At 44.0% G+C, this 18,396-nt stretch overlaps 1 protein-coding gene across 3 annotated transcripts; it reads left to right on the top strand.

Annotated features, from left to right (window-relative positions):
* Positions 1-413: 413 nt before the first annotated feature.
* Positions 414-18,396, top strand: SAR1A (secretion associated Ras related GTPase 1A). Of its 3 annotated transcripts, none has more exons than XM_075934985.1 (7): positions 414-529; positions 3,532-3,606; positions 10,167-10,286; positions 11,640-11,705; positions 12,861-12,964; positions 14,527-14,658; positions 15,447-18,396. In XM_075934985.1, the coding sequence occupies exons 2-7, from the start codon at positions 3,549-3,551 to the stop codon at positions 15,561-15,563; spliced, it is 597 nt and encodes a 198-aa protein (XP_075791100.1). In that variant the 5' UTR covers positions 414-529; positions 3,532-3,548; the 3' UTR covers positions 15,564-18,396. The 3 variants fall into 3 exon arrangements, with proteins under 3 accessions (XP_075791100.1, XP_075791101.1, XP_075791102.1); XM_075934986.1 differs by having other exon boundaries at positions 476-618; XM_075934987.1 differs by having other exon boundaries at positions 501-573.

An 18,396-nucleotide genomic window follows, 5' to 3' on the forward strand; every position in this document is an offset into this window, starting at 1 on the left:
AACCCATCCCTCCGAATGTGCAACCCCTGGAGCAGGTGTCAGAAGAGGGAGCGCGTTGTGAGTGTTCTGGAGCAGGGACCCCGTCCCTGAGCATTCGCAGCCCCTGGACCAGGTAGCGAGTCCTGAGCAGTAGCCCACAATTTCACGTTTGCATGGCAGAAACCCCAACGAGGCGCAAAAAATGGGGGTTTCAGTTTTCTTCGCGGCACCTGGCCCATGTCCCAGGCAGCCCCGGGCTTAGCGACTCAAAGGGCAGCCTGGAGCTCAGCTGCCCCCAGCGGCAGCGCTGACCCACCCCGCTGCCAGGACACCCCTGCGCGCCTGCGCCCTCTGCTGCCGGAGCCGGCCTCTGACGCCCAGCCCCGAAGCATCAGGGGAGGGGCTAAAACCTGCGCCCAGCACCGTGACACGTCACCGCGCCGTAACCGCACGCAGCGCGCTAGCCAGCGCGGCGGACCCATCCCCGGAAGTAGCCGAGCGAAGAAGTGCTACGTATTTCCGGCGTGTAGCTGGCGGTTGCCGACTCCGAGTAAGTGAGTGAGGACCGACGCCTGTGGAGGGATCGCGGCCCAGGTCGGCCATAGAGGGGCGAGGCGGGTGCTGCTGCTGCGCGGGGAGGTGAGGGGCGGCCAGCTGGCCGGGGCTAGTGGAGGGGGTGCTGGGCCGTGGGCTGGTTCGGTGGGGGAGGGGAGCCGAGTGACACGCAGTCGGTTTGGGTGGGAGCCGCTACGCGGGGGGGAGGGGTGACGCCGGGGCGGGCTGCTCTGCCGTAGGATGGGGGGGGGGCAGGGGAAAACAGACCTGCTGTGGGGCTGATGTCCGGCTCCCTTCCACGTACGCTGTCGGGGCCCCCCTCACTTAGCCTGGGCCTGCGGGTCTAGGGCAGCGGGTTTCCGCTCCCGCCGGTGTCCTGGAGCTGTCACGCGGCGGGCGGACCTTCACAGTCAGTCCAGGACATGGGGCCTTTGAATCAGGGACCTGGGCGCGGACGAGTACACGGGCAGGCGCCCCGGGGAGCTTTGCCCCCGTGGCAGGTACTTCACCCCATCTCCATTTAGTGTTTCTTCACGCAGGATTTCTACATCCTCTTCAGGCACCTGTGATTCAGAATTATGTTTGTTGTGTTACATTTAGTTATGTGAGAATTTGCCCCTCCTGCAGTTGCTTTAATTTTTGAGGCACTGTCAGTAAGATGGGCTAACCTTGAGCCACAACATTACTTATGGCAACAGTACTAGGCATGTGAAAGGTAACCAGTAAGCATCTCCCTAAATGGATAATGCTTACTGGTTCCAGGTAACTGGTGGGGGCTGCAGCAGCTCCCTCCCTCCCCTCCCCCCCTCTCCCTCCCTGCCACAGATGGGCTGATCTTGAGTCCGGAGCAGCCTCTCTCTGCAGGGAGCCCAGGCACCTTGCAGTCAAGGACTGCTCTAGCAGAAGCCCCCAATGCAGGGCTGTGAGCCAACAGCCAACTCTAGCATGAGGTTGGGGCTGGAGCCCAGTGGGCTGAGGGCTGCTCCAGCCAGGTTGGAGCATTCCCCAGCTGGGATTCTGCTTAGTCAGATAACCAGTTAAATATTATGTCAACCTAATGTTTAACCAGTCAACTGATTAACTGGAATTTTACATTCCTAAACAGTACTAGCTGAAACTTCAAAATGCTCCTCCTGTGATTGGCACTTAAAAATCACTGCTGACTTACAAGCCCCACTTTGGACTAAAGACAACCAAATGAAAGTATTATGGATGGGTGGTTAACTTGCAGGTCCCCTTGTGATACTTGATCTTTTCCTAAGGATCGTTTTGCATTGTAGCTTTGGAGAGATAAAACCTAGACTGGGGATCTGATTTGTGTTTCACTTTCATTCTGAGTGCTACTGAAATGTGAGGGTGAACTTTTTATGTACTTCAGAGTCAACCATACTTTTATAAAGATTGATCTAATGCGGGGATTCTCAGATTGGGTAGCAATCCCATTATGGGGTTGCCAAGGCAGCCATTAGATTTGCTGAGGCCCCAAGTGTGGAGCTGAAGCCCAATCTCAAGGGCTTCAGCTCTGGGTGGTGGGGTTGCAGCACTTGAGCTTCAGCTTCGGTTCCGCCCCGCTCCCCCTCCCACATATGCGCACATCTCTTCCAAGACACCAGGGTTGGGCAGGCTCAGGCCTTGGTTCCCCTCTCCCCCATGGTTATGTAGTACTTTCTGAGGTCAGGAGGAGGTCGCAGTGAGAACCCCTTGTCTAATGGAATTCTGATTTTCCAGATATGTAGAAACTATTTACATTGTGTGACCAAAACGGATCCAATTTATTACTGCACCAAAGAGAGTGTGGTAATGAGCATGATAGCTAAAAGAAGCAGGTACAGACATATAATTCAGGAAGCAGCTAAAAGAGTGAAATAGATAAAAATGAGCAGCTATATGTTAACATAGACATTAGTGGGATATGTCCTGGAATGGCTGTTAGTACATCAACTCCACGGCTGTGTCTAGATTGCCGTGACCTTGAGCAAAAGCAGTCGCTTTTGCGCAAAAACTTGCTGCCTGTGAGTTCTTTCGCAAGTACATTGACGTTCTCATGTATGAAATCAGTGCTTCTTGCGTGAGAACTCTGATGCTCCTGCTCAGGAAGAAGCCCTCTTGTGCAACTGTTCTTGTGCAAGAGGCCAGTGTAGACAGGCAACATAAATTTCTTGCACAAGAAAGCCCCATGGTTAAAATGGCCATCAGAGCTTTCTTGCGCTAGAGAGCATCTACACTGGCAAGGATGCTCTTGTGCAAAAGCACATGCCAGTGTAGACGCTTTCTTCTGGAAGAGTTTTTGCACAAGAACTCTTTCGCAAAAGAGTTCTTGCGCAAGATCATGCCAATGTAGACGTAGCCCACTGGTACATATAGCTGCAGTTGATAATGCCATCTTTAGAAGAGAGCATGTTGATCTAAAGTGAAAATGTTTGAAAATGTTCAGGGATCTTTAACGTCATCCAAAATAGGAACCATAACCTTCTTTCAACTCCAATAACATTTAGACAACAAATATGAATTCTGCCTTTTGGTGCAGAGGCAAGTATACCATTAACTTGGTTTGGTAAACCTGTGAATAGACCACTCCAATAACCACCTATTTTTTTTATCACAGTCAAATACTGTCAAATCATAGCAAGCATACCCTGATGTAGGTGGCAGTCTACCTTTATGACTGCAACATGGTCTTTCTTTCTATCTTTCTTAACTTGATGATCAACATTTTTCTGAGATAAAGTAACTCAATTAAGTAATGTTGGTGTAATTAGTCATGTGTATCTATCTAAGGGTAAACATGTTGGAGTCGATGAAGTTTTACTTTTTTTGCTGCTATGGTTCTTTAAAATGTTGTGTTAAAATATTTGATTGTTCTTAACATTATTTGTCCAGTCAATTGACCACTTACTTGTGGACCTGTCAACTCCTCTCTCGTACTACAGCCTGAATCTTGCTGGGATATGGCATAAAGTTTTTACTGATAAATGTCTCATGTTTATTTTCTTGCAGGCAACTAATCTTCAACCATGTCTTTCATTTTTGAATGGATTTACAATGGCTTCAGCAGCATGTTGCAATTTTTAGGTAATATTTCAAATGTGTATTCACCAACAAACATAAATTGTTGATTTAACTAAAAAGATTTTAAATTCTGATTAAATCAGTGCAAATGCTAAACCGAAACATAATTATTACTTAAATTAGTTCAATTTATTAACTTACTGACATAAAATATCCCTTTTTAATAAGACTTGCACTCGCTTGAGTGCATCTACATTAAGCCTTTGCACTGCTTTTAATTAGATGAGATTAAAATCTCGTTAAAAAATAAGTTTAAACAGATGCACCTTTTATAGTACAGTTAACTCTCTTCCTGAACTTAATAGTACATTAGATTTTCTCTCCTGTTTTATAATAACAAAAAAATTGGTGAAATATTGGAGTAGTACAATTTATACTTACTTTTTTTTTTAAATTCGACGTGGGCCTAGCTTCTCTTATTACTTAGATTTTTGAAAATGAAACATCCATAAAATGTTCCTTTCCTTTTTCTAGGTGAACCCTGCATGTTCTTCTACTGTGTAGTAATCTGATGCAGTCTATAATGAAGATACTCTCTCCTTCCATGAAACTTTTGAGACATCTAATTTTTTGATTGTCTGCATGGCTATTTGTCTGAGTTTTCTAGACAAAATTGGAGGCACGGAAGTTAGGTTATGCTCATGCAAATGCTTATCAGATAGTCGATAAGCTTGTCAACTAGTCTTCTCCCCTTCCCCCTTGCTGCCATTATCAGAAAGAGGCGGGGATGGGGGGAGAGAGAAGAAGGAGGTACTACAAAGCGGCAGTCCTGCGTGGAGCCTGGCACTACCACTTTGAAATGCCACCATGGAAGCCCGGCGTCAGGCTCCTCCCGGTGCTTCAGAGCAGCAGCACTGGTGGAGCCCGGGATCATCTGGGGACTCCCCAGCTGATCTTGGACTGCAAGAGGCTGGGCTCCAAAGCATTTCAAAGTGGCAGCGCCGCACGCAGTTTGGGATCAGTTGGGGAATCCCCAGCTGATCCGAGGCTCCTTGCAGCACTGCCACGGAAGCCTGTCATCAGGCTCCTCCCGGCATTTCAAAGTGGCAGTGTTGGTGGAGATCCACTGACCCTGGGCTCCACATGGCCTGTTTGCCTTTAAAGTGTAGCAACGGCCCTGTGGCTGTTTCTACACTTCAGAGGTGGAGGCGCCCTATCAACGGGTCATCTAGTCAATGCAGAATGCATAGGTTATTCGATTAGTCAGTTACCTGCAATTTAACATCCCTACTCAGGAAGAGAGTGCATAACTAAGTCTAGTCCTTCTGGTTTACAAGTTAAATATTGAATCATAAAAATATAGGGTGCAAAGCAGAAGTGGGCAAAAGGAACTCTGACAGCTGGATCTGTCCGCCAAGCGAGTTAATCTGGTCCATGGAGGCCCTGCTGCTCCTCTGCCCCCAGGCCAGGTAAGGCCTGGGGTCAGAGGAGGGGAAGGGGGAGGAGAGTGCAGGAAGTTTCCTCTGCCCTGCAAGGAGCTTCTAAGCACCATGGGCTTCTGGCAGGGTGGGAGGTGACCTTGCATGCTCTCCCACCCACAGAACAATCAGGACCTGGGGGCAAGGGGAAGCGTGCAAAGTTTCCTCCACCCTGCAAGGAGAAGACTTCGTGTGCTCCCCCATGCTCTGACTGGCTTGTGGGAGAAAGGGGAATGTACACAGTCTCCTTCTGCCGCCAGGGGCATGGAGTAAGGGGAACTTGTAGGGGGGCAAAGACTTCATGTGCTCCCTCACCCCCAGACCAGTCATGGTCAGTGGATGTGGAAGCAGGGAAGTATTATGGCCCTGCCCCTTCTAGTGTCACCTCCAAATTTCTGAAGTGGGCCCATCCCTGCTTCAAATTATTGCCCATCCCTGCTTCAAAGGAAAAGGTTCATCTGTTCCATCCTCCTGTGCTGAGGCAGGACCAACAATACCTAGACCATCTTTAACAGATATTCGTTTAGTCTAATCTTAAAATCTTCCAATTATAAAAGCTCTGCAATGCCTAACTATCCTTATATTAGATATTAGGAAAATAATCTAATCTACATCTTCCTTGTTGCAGAACTGTAGTTTAATTAACTAATTGACTAGTTGATGTAATTTCTGTTGATTAGTTGATAAGCAGGGGAGCTGCAGCAGAATTAGCTCCCAGCTGCTGGGGCAAACCCCACTGCAGTTCTGCCTTTTAAATGTGTTAAGAGCCAGCAGGCTTTTAATACATTTAAAAAGCAGAGGAACAGCATCTTGGGACTGGGTGTGGGCCCTCTGCCCTCCACAGAGATGGTTCTGGGGGAGAACTGTCTTTTAAGACAGCAAGGGTGGGGGAGAGACTAGTCGAGGGACTAGTCGACTATCTAATAAGTACTTGCTTATCAGATAGTTGACTAGTCGCTTACATACCTATTGCAGACTAAGCTGATTTCCTCTTTTCTTGCCTTCAGCAGACATGGGGAATGAGTGATCACTTTTCCTCTGTATGAAAGCTTTTAATGTGTTTGAAGGCTATCGTTAGATTCACTCCCTTAGTTGCATTTTCTCAAGAATAAATATACTCAGTTTTTAATCTGTTTATAGGTCAGTATTTCAAATTATTTTATCATTTTGCTTGCTCTTCTCTGTCCTATCCTCTCATTTTTGTGGATTTTTCTCCAGTTTGTCCACATCTTTCTCAAAGTGTGGTTCCCCAAACTGGACATAATACTCCATTAAAGGCCTCACCAGTGCCAGTGGACTGGGACAAATATCTTGCTTTTTGTGAGTAAGACATGACACTACTGTTAGTACATGCCCTGTAGTAGCTTTTTTTTTTTTGCAATTTCATCATTTTAACTCATTCAATTTTTGAGCCATTTAAATGACTAGATCTTCTTGTGCAGTACAACCAACCACTGAGCCAGTTATTACCCATTTTTTGTTTGTGTATTTGATTTGTTCTTCATAAATGTGATATTTTTGTACCTTATTGAATTTCATCTTGTGGATTAGGGTTGTAAAATCCTGTTTAATCAGTTACAGTTAACTGCTTAAAGAGGGGTGGACTGGAGATGTCCTCCACCGCAGCATGCTGCTTCGGCCCGACCAGGCCCACTACGGGCGGGGTTGCATCAGCCGGGCTGGAGTGTCCCTGCTTGTGGCATGCTGGACCAGGCCCGCTGCAGATGGGATCTGCTCCATCTGGGCTGGAGCTGCCCTCCGCTCACAGCAGACTCTGCTAGGCTGGAAGAGTGGAGGGATGAATACTCTTGCAAACTGCCTAATCCTAATAATGGCAACCAGGGTTTTCTGACCACTCCTGTCATTAACAGCCCTAAGCTTCAAAGATGTAGCTGAGTTAGTCTGTAACAGGAAAAACTTAAAAAACAACAAATAGTCTAGTAGCACCTTAAAGACTAACAAAGAATGTAGATGGTATCATGAGCTTTCGTGGGCACAACCCACTTCTTCAGATGACAGGAATATTAGAAGTCCAGATCCAAGAATAAATAAGGGAAGGGTGGGGGAAGGATGAAGGGGAAAAAAGAGACACAGTGAGTAGATAGAGGCTGATAAGAACAATTAGCACCTCTATTGTTAGGTTGGTTAGTTAAGTCATTAGGACCGTGGTCACCAACCCGTCGATCGTGATCGAACGGTTGATCGCGAGGCCTCGACCAGTCGATTGCGAGGCGTTCGGGCAACCCCACCCCCCATTTTCCCCCCACCCCCGAGAAGCCCCACTACCTACCTCTAGTGTACTGCCGGCTTCCCGCGGGGTGGACGGAAGTCCTCTCTGAAGCCCTCTCTGAAGCCCGCGTCACTTCCGGGGGTTCCGGAATCACGCGGACTACTCCCCCTCCCACAGTTCTGTTGCTTGCTGGGGGAGCGGCATTGGCCCTAGAGGAGGAGTGCGGAGGCTTCCCTGCGCTGCTGGTGCCAGAGGGGTGAGTTGGGCGCAAGGGTTTCCCTGTGCCGCAGGAGTCGGCCCTGGGGTTTGACCGCGCTGTGGGAGGAAAGGGAGTTGGCTGGGCCGGGCTGCGCCATGGAAGGGGGGCTTGACCCGGGGCAGGCGCCCGTGGTGGTTGGCCATGCTGCAGGAGGGGGTTGGCCCCGGGGTTGGCCACGCTGGGGAGGGGAGGGGCCGCGCCGTGGAAGGGGGGTTTGGCCCCGCTGCGGGAGGGTTGGGGGTTGCCACTGGTGCAGGCTCCCGCGGGGGTTTGCCCCGGCCCCGGAATGGGGGGGTTGCCCCCGAGGCAGGCTCCCGAGGGGTTTTTTGGCCCCGCCACAGGAGGCGGGGCTTAGCCCCGGGGCAGGCACACTTGGGTTTCCCTAAGCTGCGGGGGGCCCGGAGGAGGCATGTGCTGGCTTCCCGCAGGGGGGGGAGGGGAGGGAGAGAGAATCCTGGAAGGAGGCAGATGCAGGTGACTCTGCTGCCACTGGCACCCTGTCCCCGCTCCCCAGACTCCACTCCCCTGTCCCCAGCTACAGAACTCTGTCCCCATTCCCATCCCCACTCCACGAACTCTGTCCCCACTGGCACCCTGTCCCCTGCTGCAGAACCCTGTCCTCTGCCCTCCCAGCACCCTGTTCCCTCTCCTCTGGCCCCAGCCGCAGAACTCTGTCCCCACAAAATGTATAATTATAAATGCTTCATTTTAGATTTAAATAGCATGAATAAAAAACAGACCATTTATTTCATAACTATAAACATGTGATTTTAATTTTATACATCGCATAATTTAAAAATAAACTGTTTATCAGAGTGTGTAAGTAAGGGCTGGGGTTAGCAAGTGATGGACAGGAGAATAGAAAAGGGGCGGGGCTTCAAGGAAGGGGCGGGGCTTCAAGGAAGGGGCAGGGTGGTAGATCTTCACCTGTTCTGAGATTTAAAAAGTGATCTTGGGTGTAAAAAGGTTGGAGACCACTGCATTAGGATGTGGAAATTAACAGAGGTAGCCCTGTTAGTCTGATCTTGGTAAAACCAAAAAAAGCAGTCATGAAGCACTTTAAAGACTAAGAAGATGGTTTATTAGGTCATGAGCTTTTGTGGGGCAGACCACTTCTTAGATCATCTGAAGATAGTGTGTGAGTCAGCTGATACCCAGTTCATACCATTTGCATAAGAATTAATCTTGTGAATGAAGTTGAGTTCCAACCCGTCTGTGTATTTGGCTTGTGGAATTGGCCTGAAACAAAATGGTGACTTGGAGATTAACGAGTGTCCAGGCAGATTAAAGTGTTCTCCAACAGGTTTTTGTACTATCTACTCACTGTCTTTCTTTTTCCTCCCCTCCTTTTTTCCTTCCCCTCCCCCTCCCCCCTTATTTATTCTTGGATCTGGACTTCTAATACTCCTGTCATCTGAAGAAGTGGGTTGTGCCCATGAAAGCTCATGATACCATCTATGGCTGTGTCTACATTGCCATCCCTTTCCGGAAAAGGGATGCTAATGAGACACTTCGGAATTGCAAATCCGCGGGGGATTTAAATATCCCCCGCGGCATTTGCATTTACATGGCTGCCGCTTTTTTCCGGCTCGGGGTTTTTGCCAGAGAAAAGCGCCAGTCTAGACGAGATTCTCCAGAAAATAAGCCCTTTCCCGGAAGATCCCTTATTCCTAATTTTCCGGAGAATCTCGTCTAGACTGGCGCTTTTCTCTGGCAAAAACCCCGAGCTGGAAAAAAGCGGCAGCCATGTAAATGCAAATGCCGCGGGGGATATTTAAATCCCCCACGGATTTGCAATTCCGAAGTGTCTCATTAGCATCCCTTTTCCGGAAAGGGATGCCAATGTAGACACAGCCTATATGTCTTGTTAGTCTTTAAGCTGCTAGTAGATTGTTGTTTTTCATTGATGGCCGTGTTTCCCATTTCTTCTCTGGCAGTGGTGGCAATTCTGGATCTGTGCAGATTTTAAAATATTTCATTGCTTTGGTTCACATTTGGAAGGCTACCTTCTCAAACAAGTCCCAGAAAATTTTTTGAAATGAATGTTTAGGTACTACAGGAAATGACACTTTCCCAGGAAAGATGCACGCTTCGAAATTGATTTTTTTTTTTTCAAGCTTTGTTCATATTTACACAGTCTAAATAGCATTCTCATTATTTCACTTTGCTTCCTGTTCTGTTCTTCTTCCCTTAGATAAGCTCATTTACAGTTTTACCTCCTTGTGGGTAAAATTGTAATTCCACTCTTTATTTTTTTTTTAACCCATTACGTCTAAGACTTGGTTTCTTCTAATCTGTTTTATAACAGGACCTGGTTACATGTCGGCTTTATGTAGTCTCATTCTCTTCATGTCATCCATAGATGTGAAAGTGGCTTTTAAGAAAAGCTAAAATGTCCTTATAGAAAATGAGTTTTGTTGGGGGAAGCCAGAACTGTTTTAGAAAACACTGTCCAGTGTAGTATTTAACACTTTGCTCTACCCTCTCAAAACCATAGGTTCATTTCCCCGTGTTTTGTTCCCTGTGCTGGGAGTTTGTGGATAGTTTTACACGATTGTTATTGGAAGATGAGGATTATGTGGTACTACTGTATTTAATAGCTATATTAGAGCATGACTGCAAATGTAAACCCATTGAGTTTTCTTTTCATTTCCAGGATTGTACAAGAAATCTGGAAAACTAGTGTTTTTGGGCTTGGACAATGCTGGTAAAACCACTCTTCTGCACATGCTCAAAGATGACAGATTGGGTCAACATGTCCCTACACTACATCCTAGTAAGTTATCCAGTGATTTGATTTAAGTACCTTGTTTACTGCTTTTTCATCTTTAGAAATTGACTTAGATAGTTACAATAGTCTTCAAGGTCAGTTTTGAGTTGTCTTGTTTCTTCAGGTGAAATTAAAGTTAACTTGAGTAAGTCTTGTAATGAAACACCAGTTGATTTACATAAAGTGAATGCAGAATGACTGACTTAGTTAAAACAAGCTTATTTTAAACATAATTGCTTTTCTAGATTAGATATAAAATCCATGTTTAGGGACTAATCAGGATGTACTCTTAGGTAAGGAGTTGCTCTTTTCTATTTTAATGATCCTATGAAATGACTTGAATCCTCTGTAGCTTTGTCTTAATGTAATAGGTGTCTCATACCATTCTGTGTATGGCTGTTGAAATTATTTGAAATTCATAATATGATTATGGGGAGGGCTCGACAAATAGTACAGTCTACTCGCCCGTGGTGAGTAGATTGTAACCCGGAAGAGCCGGGTTTGGGCGATCTGCGCATGCGCAGAACCCCGGACAGCACAATTCGGCGAGCCCTGAGTATGGGAAACCACCAAACACCAGTTTAGCCATACATTCTTCATTAAACCCAGGGTCAACTATTATTTAATACAGTTGCTCTGAACATGTCTAACAGCCTAAAAATAAGCAGTCACTATATCCAAGCAGTTTTTTAAAAGGTATATAAGTACACTGAGCAATATACTTAGAAATAGGCAAGACCTAGAGAAAATAGTCTCATCCTTATGTACTCTAGTATAATAGGGTGGTGCCTGACATAGAACCTAAAAAATTAATTCCTTTTTATATTCTTCAGCAAATAGATGTCATAGCCAATTACCACTTTAGCTAATAACTAGTTTGAGACATTTCACCCTCATTTTTTAATTTTACAAAATACATTTACAGCCTCCTTCTTCCTGAGTCTTTCCTCTTTATCTTTTCCCTTTTATCCTCCTGACCAACAGCTTACATTTCACCTAGGGTTCACACAGGAGACAACACTGGCACATGGGTGGGAAAACCCAGGTTGACTCTTTTAAATGCAGGTTATTTTTGTCGTCTTGAAACCCATTTGCAATCATCCTTATCAATCAGAGACCTTCTTTTTAGGAACTTATTTCGTTAGATACCCTTTGGACTAGAAATCTTCCCTATTTCATTTCTTTTGGCCTTATAACTCATTATTTTCAGGGCCTTCCTTCTATTTGTCAGTCAGGACCTTTCTTTACAACTCCTATGTCCTCAGCCAAATTTAAGCTAACTCTTACGGGACAGTAAAATATGGTGGATGTGATGATGGCTGCAATTCAGCTAACTCAATACTTTCTTCTTTTTTTTAGCATCAGAAGAGTTGACTATTGCCGGAATGACTTTCACAACTTTTGATCTTGGTGGACATGAGCAAGGTAAAAATGGACTTTTTTCAGGCTGGGGGTATTGAAAAGAACAGTCAATATTGCATTTCATATTGACACTAAGACTTATTCAATCAGCAGGCTAAACTTTAGCCATCTTAAGCAAAATATGTTGGAGAGCCCTGATTGTGGTCTCATTTTAACTTTTAAAATTGAGTCATATTCATTTTGATTAACTTAAATTTCATTTACTGTAGCAGTTAAATTTTAGTTCATCTGCTTCTGACAGTTTGTACAAAATCATCCTTTCAGTACACTTCTGCTCTAAATCTCTTACCATAGAAGGCTTACATGTGCATAAAACCACAATGAAGCTTCCTAAAGGTGGTTTGCAAAGAACTCTTTAAATATAGTTGACCTTTCTTTGCTTTTTTAGAACATTAAGGGTTCTACTGAAAGCTTTTTCTGATTCTTTTGCCTTAGAAATATCAGAAATGTCAAATCTAGAGTCCCTTATCTTTTATGGAGCATCTTCTGTGAAACTTATCAGTCTCGTGAGTGCTTACATCTTAATTGAAGGGACTGGAACGTTCTTGTCTCCAAAATGATCATTAGTAATTGAAATCAAATAGACTTCTAGTCCTGTTTATTTTTAAATAACCTGAAAAAAGTCCCTTCCCACTTAGCTTCTCAGCTTTCGCTCTCAATTCTGGGGTTAGTCACCATCTTACTAATTCTCCAGCTCAAGGAAGCCCAGACCTGTTAATATTTGGGGAAAACCTGTCAGACATCTTATACCTCAAAGAAACAAAGGTTGCAAACCCATTTTTTCTTTGCGTATCACTTTAACCCATGGTCTAGTAGTTCTTTAAAGCTAACATGGTATCACGGTGGTGGGCTTGGTATAAGAACCTGAAAAGAACGAATAAATAGCTTTTAAATAGTACAAAAATAAGTCATTCACGTGGCTGATCAATGAAAAGTTTAAAAAATAATGTTAAACGTCTGCAGAATGGTTTGGTTAATTCTGCTAGCAAAAGAGAGGGTAAGAGGTAGAGCTGGCAATTAGTGCAAGTCATTGCTTCAATATAGTTGTTTATCCGAAGTATTTAAAGTTTAAACAAACCATACTTTTCCTATTTGTGGGCATGAGGTCCTCTCTCATAGCAGAGTTTTCACAGAAGTATGTATTCTTTTCTATTCTAGCTCGCCGGGTTTGGAAGAATTATCTGCCAGCAATTAATGGAATTGTCTTTCTAGTGGATTGTGCTGATCATTCACGTCTCATGGAGTCCAAAGTAGAACTTAATGTATGTTTCTAGTTTGTAGGGTTGTTTCGATGTAGGAGCCATGCAGTTTTATAGATTCAAACTTTCTCCCCCTACTAGTAGGCTGGAGCTTAATATAACACTAATTTCTTGGCCATTTAGAGAAATTTTCCAAGCATTATAATGTTCCTTTAAATGTAAATGGCTTTAGGCAACTCACATTAATCATCCCACTCCCCCCAAAAATTCCAGCATTTTAAATTCCAAACACTATTGTGTTTATATATTAAAAAAATAAAAACCACACCATCAGTTCACTCTGCGTCTCCAGGAGCCTTGACCATATGACTGCTATGTGAAATGGGGGGGGAGGGGAGGGCACAGTGGCTCCATCTCCGCATGCCCCCTGAAGTAGCATCCTCCTGCCTCTGGATTCTGCCTCCAGCCTGCCCAGCCCACGCACCTGCCATGCAGCTTGGTCTGTGGCCCAGGCTTAGGCACACTCTCTCAGGAGCTCAATCCCCGTGTACCACCTCAGCATCTGGCTGCATCTGGGCCCTGCCTGCAGCCTACCCAGCCCACGTGCCTGCTGCTTGGCTTGGTTCTTTGCAGCCCAAGGCTCAGGTGTGCTCTCGCATGCCTGCTGTGAGCTGGGCAGGTCTTGCACCCCAGCCACTTCCCCAGCTCTCCAGAGCAGCTACTCTGCACTTCTGGCTTCCTGGACTCACCATGGAGGAAAGCTGCCCCAAAACACCTGTGTGCAAAGGCTGGATGGGGGCAGGCTGTGGTTCTTGCTGCGGTGGCCAGGGCTGTTCTGCGCATCTGGGTGGTGCTCTTGGCAGGGCGGTTGGGGGAGCGCAGTTTGACAAATTTGTGGGAGGGTGCAGGGTGTGTATAGGGAGGGAGGAGGATAAGGTGTATGTGGGGATGGGTATGCAGTAAGGGGGATGGTGGGTGAGGGAGCTATAGGAATGGAAGCAGGGGGATGGTCAATGTGAGGTTGGGGTGGGATAAGGGAAGAATGGATATGTAGAAATGAATGAAGAAAGTAGGGGTAGGGATAGGAGCGTGGGGTGGGAAGTGGTGTTAGGGAGGATGGTTAGTGCAGGAATGGAGGCAGGAGGATCAAGTTGAAGTACAAGTTGCACAATGGAGGAGAAACTGAGGGAAAGGCGGGGCTGCCTATCCCCAGAGACGGGGGTTGAAGAGCATAGCAAGCAGGAGATACCGCCCCCTAGTTTTTTTAATGGAGAATTATCTATTGTACAGTCAGTCACAGGAGCAACATATACTGCTACTGCATATACCAACACAAGTTTTAAAAACTGGCTGAAAGTGTTACATGCTCTTGTGGGCTTACTGTCTATTAAAAAATCTTCAGATAATTTTCAATAGCGAGTGTATTTTACACAACAGCCGTCTTCAGGAAACCATTGTGGTGAGATTTGTACTCAGTTCTCAGGAACCTTTTCCTCTTCAAAGTGCCATAATATTAAAGTATTTTAAATTGTTGCCAGTTCTGATTTGAAGCAAAGAAATAAAAGGTTATTACAGATAATGAGTTTTTGTATTGCATCGTATGAACACTTGTGAATTGCTTGTAGGCACTAATGACAGATGAAACAATATCCAATGTGCCAATCCTTATCTTGGGTAACAAAATTGACAGACCAGAGGCCATCAGTGAGGAGAAACTGAGGGAGATTTTTGGGCTTTATGGACAGACTACAGGAAAGGTAAGAAGAAAAATTTGAGCCTTTGACCATTCATAAGGGAACTGAGATCTTTTTTTAAGAAATAATGTAAGGTGTTACCAAGAGTGTACACCGGGGAATTTTTTACCAAGGCATTCTGTCCAAACATCATTTGAAAAATATTAAAAATATTGGAGTATAAATATTTCTGAAAGAGAATGCAATAGTTTGTCAATTTGGAAGCTTTTTGTACTGCTCACCTAAGTTCTGCTCCTGTCTTAGGCATCCTTGTGTTTTTACTTTGTTAGAAATGAGTGCATTTTCTTATAAAGCAGCATTAAATAGATGATTAAACACAATTATGAAGGAAAAAGTGGAAAAATGCAAGAATACACTTTTGGTACTCTAGAACTTCCACATTCTATGCATCTTGTATTTCAATTTTAAAATTCATTAAGTTGTATGACTGCTATATCAAAATAGTTGCCCAGATGTTCTCTTAAAACAGATTTCAGGTTATGTACTTCCATGATCCTATTGCTCAAATGTCTGTCTGAGTCTCTTGACTCTCTCTAGTCTGGCTGTTAGGTCTGTAGGAGCAACTATTGAGATACCGTTATGGACAACTAACTTTAAAAGGCTGTATAGAATAATACTAAAAAGGTCTCTGAAACTAGTAAGTGAAACTTCAGAAGGAAAACCTTGTTAGTCCAGTATTTGATTCCTAGATTACCATTTAATAAGGGTGAAGAAACTGTACCTCCTTGCACCTACATACTCAGTGCTTATTCTTGTGTTTCTGACTTCTTCCTATTTTGTTGATTTCCCAGGGAAATGTGCCACTGAAGGACCTGAATACACGTCCCATGGAAGTGTTCATGTGCAGCGTGTTGAAGAGACAAGGCTATGGTGAAGGCTTTCGTTGGCTATCGCAGTACATTGACTGATGTTTGGACAGACATAGTTTTACTCCTTTGGACTGATCCTGTTCACAGCTTCCTTATGGACTTTTCTATTAGAATGTGGAAGGCTCTCCTGCCACATATTGGCATTGACCAAGAGACTCCTGGTTTTCAACTATCCTCTTGCACAGTGGTGACACAACTCTTTTCCACATGACTGGGAGATAACACAATTCTGCACACTGGTGCAAGTTGTCCCTTTTTGTTGCCATTGTTGCCCACAGAATCCATGGCTTTCAGCTACAATGGGGCTGATGTGATCTGGAATCCAAAAGTCTGCGCACTGCACTGTAACAGCTGAAAAAGAGAATACGTCTCACCACTGTGGCTAATTGACTTAAAGAAAGCAATTATATTTTTTAAAAGAAAGTGTTAATGTAAGCATTGTCCCTTCTAACTTTTTGGTTAAACATTTATCTTGTTTGGTCTGGAGTCTATTAGGGTTTTTTAAAATCTATTTAATGGTATTTAGATATTTTCCACCTTATTGAACCCCAAGTATCATGATATCAAGTCCTAAATAAACACAGATTTGGGCTTAATTGGTGTATAGGATGGTTGTGTTGTGTCACATTAGGTGATCATGAAGAGGGTGCTGTTGGGACAAACTTGTGCAATGAAACTTCTTTAATTTACAGGGATTTTAGTTGGAAAAAGGACAGAGACAAGCACATATGTTCTGTTGATGCCTCATGCTTAGGTATTTGAATGCAGTTTCCAGCCTCACCTTAGTGAAGGGGTGATGCTATGGAAGGGATTGTAGCTGTTTTGTTCAGTTTCCCATCAGCAGTCTTTCTGCTGTGGTGGATTAGATTTATTGGGTTCTCACTCTAGAATGTAGAAAGTTCTTTGTTGCAGGGTTCCACTGTATTATAACAGTAAAAAATCATGATGTTATTTTGTTACTGTAGCATGAGTGTTCCTTTGCATATAAGGTTGTTCATGTAGACTACACCAGTTTCTTTTTATACTTAACAGACATTGTCTGAAGTTTCATTTCTGTCTAAAACTCCTCCTTTTCAGTTAAATAAAATAAAGACATATCTTCCTCCACAAGAGGTGGTGATATTTAGTTTAAACTTATTCATGCTTTCATAATTGGCAAGTATCCATCATTGGGGAAAGTGAAGAATATTGATTGTTACACTATACAACGTAAAGCCCTGATAATAGCTTGTGTGAACTTGCCTGCCACCTCTCACATCCAATAGTTAATGGAAAAATTATATATAAATGAGAAGTAAAACAAATCTTAACTCTTAAATCCTGTTTATTCTTGTGCCATTGACATTCGGATAATCTCCACACTAAACAGAATTATACTCCTGTAAAGTGAAGACTAGACTCAGCTCTAATTCCCTAGACCAACATCTGTTGCTCCTACTGAGGAAAAGAGGAACTTTAGGGATAAATGATTGAAATAGTACTCAATTTTTCTTTTTGCCAGCTGATTCTATTCCCACAAGTGGTAGTGGTAAACATTAAGAAACAGTGTATACTAACGTTGGGTTTGTCATTTTGAGCCAGTTTCATCAAGCATTCACTGGTTTGTCGGAAGCCATATATTTTTCTAGGGTAAGTGTTAGAATATTCTATGTAAGTGTCATTGTGGCATGTGAGACACCATATGTTGGGTATGAATTTAGTTTTGCAACCAGAAAAGGCTAACTGTGCTGTAAAAAATGGTACATATGTTCTTCTCATCTGGCATAGAAACATATAGCCCTTACTTATTTCACTAAATGAGTGTTAGGTTCTAAGTTGAGCTGAGCTTTCTTTAGGAAAAGCTTCAAGGACTGGCAGGTTTGCTGAAGATGAAGGGAATTGAGAGAAGGCTGACCCTTCCTGGGGTGTAAAGCATCTGTCTGTCTGCCTTTAGAATATAGGATAATTAACATGCTAATTTGCTGTGATGTGTCCTCCATTGGGCTGTACATCAGTCATGGTCACAGAAATAAGGCCTGCTTATCACTTCAAACTTGTTAAAAGGGTTTGAATGACGTGTCTTCCATTCTTGTTCAGATATTAACATCAAGGTTAGAGTGTTCATTAACTTGGTGAGATGGCATTGTCATGAACCTGGCCATCACTAACAGTGATTCCACTAACCAGCTTAATATTGCTGATTTTGTTTCTTAGTCAAAAACACTACAGTGTTACAATTAGAATATAGGGAAGTGTTCTCAAAGTGGACCACAGGCTCACTCAGAGAGCTGCTAACAGATCACTCCAGTTTGTTTACTTACCAGCTCTGCAGCCATTTGCAACCAAGGGAAGTTGCGAGGCTCTGTGGCTGCAGAGCCAGCAGTTAAACTGGAGTGGCCTGTTAGCTTTCTTAGAGTGGGCCTGTGGCCCACTTTGAGAAACACTGATCTAGGGCTAATTTTATACTTGGCTCATGAATAAGAATGGTTGGTTTTGGACTAGCTTCTGTTGATCAATACAAGACTGGCAATTCTGATTATCTGTAACTGTGTACTAGAGCATTTAGAAATATTTAGGTAGTATCTTAACATAGCACAGCCTTCTGTGAAAGTGGTGTCCCCACCACTGGAGAAAGAGGGAACAGTAAGTAACACTCATCTGTTCTGTGCACCTGTAGATACATCTTGTTCCCTGAAAAGTTTTATACATAAATAAATTTCAGAAATTAGGGAACAGATAGTGTTAGTGTATCTAGATAACTCTTCAGTCTGTTTTAGTAAGTGTTTGCTTTCTTATTCCTGGAAGAGTGAAATCATGCATATTTTTGCAAAGGAAGTTCATCTGTATCCAGAGCATTTTAATAAAGTTTTTTTAATTAAAAGTCCAGATTGAA

Source organism: Pelodiscus sinensis, chromosome 8 (assembly GCF_049634645.1).
Source record: "Pelodiscus sinensis isolate JC-2024 chromosome 8, ASM4963464v1, whole genome shotgun sequence".
In the NCBI taxonomy this organism is placed as follows: domain Eukaryota; kingdom Metazoa; phylum Chordata; order Testudines; family Trionychidae; genus Pelodiscus; species Pelodiscus sinensis.

Coding starts and splice junctions, on each gene's coding strand:
- SAR1A (XM_075934985.1), top strand. CDS start 3,549: ATGTCTTTCATTTTTGAATGGATTTACAATGGCTTCAGCAGCATGTTG. Junction 11,706..12,860: donor TCTTGGTGGACATGAGCAAG/GTAAAAATGGAC, acceptor TTTCTATTCTAG/CTCGCCGGGTTTGGAAGAAT. Junction 12,965..14,526: donor AGTCCAAAGTAGAACTTAAT/GTATGTTTCTAG, acceptor AATTGCTTGTAG/GCACTAATGACAGATGAAAC.